General features: G+C 40.6%; 2 protein-coding genes across 2 annotated transcripts; one reads left to right on the forward strand and one right to left on the reverse strand.

Moving 5' to 3' along the window:
- Positions 1-1889: 1889 nt before the first annotated feature.
- On the forward strand, positions 1890-2748 carry LOC109428441 (5-hydroxyisourate hydrolase). Its single transcript, XM_019704206.3, has 2 exons — positions 1890-2264; positions 2622-2748. Exons 1-2 carry the CDS (start codon positions 2004-2006, stop codon positions 2709-2711), a joined length of 351 nt encoding a protein of 116 aa, XP_019559751.2. The 5' UTR covers positions 1890-2003; the 3' UTR covers positions 2712-2748.
- LOC109428440 (prostaglandin reductase 1) lies at positions 2708-3973 on the reverse strand. The gene is made up of 2 exons (XM_019704205.3): positions 3696-3973; positions 2708-3635 (listed from the first exon to the last, which is right to left on the reverse strand). The coding sequence occupies exons 1-2, from the start codon at positions 3802-3804 to the stop codon at positions 2749-2751; spliced, it is 996 nt and encodes a 331-aa protein (XP_019559750.3). The 5' UTR covers positions 3805-3973; the 3' UTR covers positions 2708-2748.
- Positions 3974-5410: the final 1437 nt, after the last annotated feature.

Below are 5410 nucleotides of genomic sequence, written 5' to 3' on the forward strand. Positions count from 1 at the left end.
TCGGGCGCATCGTGGAATCTGCGTGGGAATCTGGCACAATCTTGAACTGTAAAGTGTAAATATAATTATTAATTACAATTTCTGTGTTAAAAATTCTTAAAATATCGAGTTTTGAATCATTTAAACCTACGTATGAGTTTTGAAAAGATTTTTAGAACTGAACTTTACCTGAAACAATACTATTTTTGATTAAACATATAGAACTACCTGTGCCAAAAAGAGCTTGGGATTTACCTAAATGATTTTCTAACCTAATAAACATATCAAAATATACCTGTTCTATGCTAACCCTACCATGATTTTTCTGTGTTTTTCTTGAAGAATATGAACACTTTTGATTCAGATCAGCTTCTCGTCCAACCGTCAGTATATTGTTTCGTAGTTGTCCATCAAAACACTCGTTCAATTGATGTTGATGTTTGCCAATGGATGTTTCAAAATGGTCTTGTCTTGATGTTTGGTTACAAGATTTGGCTTCATGTCCGCGTTTTTCGCATCCGGTTAGATTGCTGCTATTGAACCTTCTGAAACTGCTGTCTTCGAAGTAACACGACGTGTCTGCTATTTTCGATTTGAATTCTTCGTGTCTCTCCATTCTCCGCAAAGCCGAAACTAACTCATCTGTAGACTGGAACAACATACCACTCAACATGGAACGTATATGCAGGTGCGGAATTCCTCGAATAATGTACTTGATAATCGCCGCCTCACTGAATGATACTCTTCTTGCTTTAGAAATTATTTCATATGCGAAGTTCTCGTACGTTTCATCACGAAGTTTTGTTCTCTTCATCAATTCTGCATGAACGTCGGCTTCATCAATTCTAGCTGGAAACGACTCGTCCAATTAAAGCTTAAAGTTTTCCCAGTTCGCAACGGTTTCGTCCACACTCTCGTACCAAAGTTTTGCTGTGACTCCTAGCCGCATAACTGCAAACTGCCAAAGTAAACCTTTCGAGCATCCACTAAGTTCACCAAATCTCTCAACTTTCCTTATCCATCGTCTTGCTTCGATAACTTCAGGATCGAACTCCGGAATCATCGCCCTAACGAACTCAGGATGCATTGTAACGCCAGAGAAAAATATTTGACTTGATCCTCCATCGCTGGTTTTCTTTCCAATTGGTCCGTTAAAATTTTGATTAATTTCGCTGAATACTGTTGACTCATTGCTTCGAATATCGATGATGACAAAGAACTTTTTTTTCGGGTATCCCACTTCTGAAATTGAAGTCAGACTCAGGTAGTTGATACACGTCTGCTGTATTTCGTATCTTGTAGGGTAATGATACAACTTCTGTCATTCTAACCTATGCTAACTAGATTTGCCTGTGCTAACCTGATTGACTGCTACAATAGTGTACACCAACCCGTTTTTAATTAAATGTTTCGATTATTTTAGAATAATTTTTAACTTACTTTCTATGCATCCCAAAAAAAATAGATGCTTCACTCATGCGGTAAACTTTTTTCTGGCGGCAGGAGCGTACCTTCGCTTATTTCGTGTTCAAAAGGAATAGCTCAAGAAATTTCTTGACCGATTCCTTACCTCCTACAGAGACTGCCATTTGAATTGTCAATTCTTCGCAGCTGCGTACTGCGATCGAAGAAAAACGGTTTCTCAAGCTATTCAGGCAAAGAATATCCCATGCATCAAGATAGGCCAAGAAATTCCTTCTGAACTGCAAACAGTCCTTTACTATGCAACCTCCATCCCAATAGAAGACAAAAAATCGACTCGACACCACAACGCAAAGGAATGTAAACCACTTAAACACACACAATTCGCTCTCAATACTGTTTCGCTCATCTCCTGCAGCATCTCTGGACAGAAAAATGTTTACCAACACATTCAAGCGGACTTATCATTAATTCTACACCGCCGCCGCATTCTCGCGCTAAGCAACAAATCATAGCCTGCTTATCTCTTCCAACGTGAAGACAGTTTTTTCCTCAGAAATTTAGAACCTTTTAGGCATAGTAACTTCCCAGCTCCATTCGAAATGGGCCTTTCGACTCACATTTTGGACACCAGCCGCGGAAAACCGGCCGCAAATGTGAAGATCATGCTGTACCGTGCCGTGGACGGAGCTCCGGAGACGTGGGAAAAGACCGGCGAAGGAGTAACCGACAGCGACGGTCGGTATAGGGGATTTTATGGCGATAATCCGGATGCGTTTACCGCCGGGCTGTACAAGTTGCGCTTCCAGGTTGGACTCTATTATGAACAGTTGCGGACGGAAACGTTGTATCCGTTCGTTGAGGTGAGTCGGTGTCATGAAATTCCATCAAATCGAGAAAATGTGTATTCGAACAAAGCAACCGTCTGATAAATACAAAGGGAAGCAAACTGTCATTAGAGAGGTAGTAGGCCTACTGGGATAAAAATATTTCCTGGTTCATCAATGGACGTTTTTTAAATATCAGGGGATTTTGTACTGAATTTAAAACTTTTAGGAGTTGGTTCATAAACCAGACTGAACGTCTCCATAATAAAACGAATTGAATTTTGTTTTTAAATAGTTTTCAGAACATTTTCCATCAGTTCGAGCATGTTTTTCGGCTTTCCTTTGAGCATTTTGAAAAAATCTCCATGAAAATAACAAAACTTATCTTTGCAGATTGTTTTCGACATCAAGGACGCCAGCCAGCACTACCACATTCCACTTTTGTTGAACCCATTCGGATATTCTACATACAGAGGATCTTAAATAGTTCAGCTTAAATGTATTTGATAATAAAGCGCAATCAGACTTTAACAACTGCCTTTCCGACATTTCCGCCGGTCAACATTCCGATGAAAGCTTGTGGCATATTCTCGAATCCCTCGGTGATCGTCTCCCGGTACTTCAGCTTACCCTCCTTGATCCACTGCAGGTTCTGCCCAAAAGCCTCCGACATCCGGTTGTTCCAGCGGAACACCATAAATCCTTCCTGCCTCAACTGCTTCCACACAAAGTCCCTCTGCGGATCCGTAACCTGCGCCGGCTCGCTGTTGTAATCCGAAATGGTTCCACAAACGGAGATCCGCCCAAACAGATTCATCTGTTTGCGCACGATCTCCGCCGTTGAACCCCCGACATTATCAAAGTAGCAATCGACGCCATCGGGAGCAGCCTTCTTCAGTTCAGCTTCCACATCGGCCGTTTTGTAGTTGATCGCGTGATCGAATCCCAAGCTCTTGATCCACTCACACTTGGCGTCGGTTCCTGCGATCCCAATCACCTTGCATTCCTTGATCTTCGCAATCTGCCCAACCAGAGATCCAACGGCCCCGGCCGCTCCACTGACCACCACCGTTTCGCCTTCCTTCGGGTTACAAATCTCCAAAAATCCGAAAAAGGCCGTCTGCCCCGGCATACCGAGCGCACCGATCCCCAGGGACAGTGGTTCCCCGGCAAAGTCCGGCAACGGATACGGCTTCCACTCGGCAGCCACCTCATCCGGATTGCACACGGAATGGGTACGCCACCCGAAGGCACCCACCACGTACGATCCCTTCGGAAATTTTGCATTTTTACTGTCCAAGACCTTCGCCACCTGGCCACCGATCATGACCGTACCCTCCGGATGCTGTGTCATAAACGGTCGCATGTACGGATCCACGCTGAGGTAAATCGCTTCGGCAAGGAATTCTAAAAAAAATCATAAAATTTTAAGCTGGTTACCGACTTCCACTCATTCCCCATTCCTACCATTATCTTTCAATTCGCCATCGAGCGTTTCTTCTTCGAGCCGAAAATTTTCCGCCGTTGGTAAACCGGAGAAGGCCTTGGCGTAGATCCACTTCTTGGCAACGACCATTTTTCAATCCGAGCGAGCGGCTTGCTTCGATTAGAGAACTTCAGTTCAACTGATTGTTTCAACCCGTTTCAGGAGAAACGTTTATTCAATTAGGCAAAGAACGAATGAAAAAAATATCAGAATATTGTCACTCGATCGTCGCGGCAGCAGGATAAATCTAGGGATAAATGCATATGCGAGTTTAGCGTACAGATGAGAAAATGATTTTGCCGGCTTTCGATCGCAAATGTAGTGGTGTGATTTTTTTCTTATGTTGGCACAGATTTCAGTTTCAGTTTCGATACATGCTCTCAACGAAGACATGAATAATTTTGAATGTTATTATTTAATTAATAACATTTTTATAAACAGCCTACTTCTCGTCAACAAAATACACTTAGGGGATTCACTAAACAGATTAAACAACTGCGTAAGTCTGGGGATACTCAAAATAACTGGGACAGCTAAAATTTTCACTTTTCAAAAAATGTTCAACTCGCTGTAACTTTTCGAAAAGGGCATCAAATATTCTCAAATTTTTACTGTAATTTTGTGTATCAGTGGTCAAAATTTGGAATAGATCGGGCCATCTTACACAAAGTTATAAAGGTTCTAGAAAAAGGTATAATTATCCGATAGCTTTTTGATTATGACTTTTGATCATATATGACTTATATAATGAGCTATTAAAAACATTTGACTAAACTTAAAATTCTTCACACGAAAAAAAATTATGTCGATTATTGCCCGTTGTGAAGATTTATAGATTCCGACGCAAATAAATTATTAGGCTCATTTTCAGCGTAGGTGCGTTATAAATGTTTGTTTACAATGCAAACTTATCACCACATGTGTACCTAACAACACAGCGTAAAATATTCACCAAGACGCGGTCTGGTTTTATATCTGTGTGCCCACGCAAGAAAAATCCACGCAACTTATTTTCGCGCAGGAGTCTAAACAGGTGGAATCTCCGCAATAGTTTATTTTTCTAATATACCACCAATTTATCCAAAACTTTATCATCGCTTCAAAATTCAAGATAGTAATTATAGTTCATTTAAATTCCCTCTAATTGAATTGAATATGTTTATGTTTCAAAGGAAAGCAACCATTTAATTTAACTATTTAATAGCCGGCATTAAATTGAAAAAGTAATGGGATGCATATGAAAAGTAGATAAATTTACTGAAAAAAAAACATGGAATAAATGAAATCGCCATAACTTTTTTTTCTTATTAATAATTTCAAATTAAGTCAACTGTTTTTTTTATTTAACCGTTATGTGGCCGGCAAACTTTTTGCTTTTTTCTACACCGTGTATTTTAAATGGGTGCTGGGTACCCGGGTACCCTGCCGGCCACATAAGGGTTAAGTTCATTATATAAGTCATAAATGATCAAAATTTCATTGCATTCGATTCATTGAATCCGGAGATATAACAGCTCAAAGTTAGCTATCGAATATAGCGCATTTAGTTCACCACTGGACTATCGCACTAGTTTTTAGAAGTGCGAAAACGCAAATAAAAGTGCGCTATTGCATCAAATCAACTCGGTGTCTTCAGAGCACTTATTCAGCATATAATGAAGAAATAGTGCGCCGAAGACATCAACTTGATTTGATG

The sequence above is a fragment of the Aedes albopictus genome, chromosome 1, assembly GCF_035046485.1.
Source record: "Aedes albopictus strain Foshan chromosome 1, AalbF5, whole genome shotgun sequence".
Classification (NCBI taxonomy): domain Eukaryota; kingdom Metazoa; phylum Arthropoda; class Insecta; order Diptera; family Culicidae; genus Aedes; species Aedes albopictus.

Excerpts from the sequence above, each read along its gene's own strand:
- LOC109428441 (XM_019704206.3), top strand. The coding sequence starts at position 2,004 with ATGGGCCTTTCGACTCACATTTTGGACACCAGCCGCGGAAAACCGGCC. Across the intron at positions 2,265-2,621 it reads CGTTGTATCCGTTCGTTGAG|ATTGTTTTCGACATCAAGGA; the intron begins GTGAGTCGGTGT and ends TTATCTTTGCAG.
- LOC109428440 (XM_019704205.3), bottom strand. The coding sequence starts at position 3,804 with ATGGTCGTTGCCAAGAAGTGGATCTACGCCAAGGCCTTCTCCGGTTTA. Across the intron at positions 3,636-3,695 it reads TGGCGAATTGAAAGATAATG|AATTCCTTGCCGAAGCGATT; the intron begins GTAGGAATGGGG and ends GATTTTTTTTAG.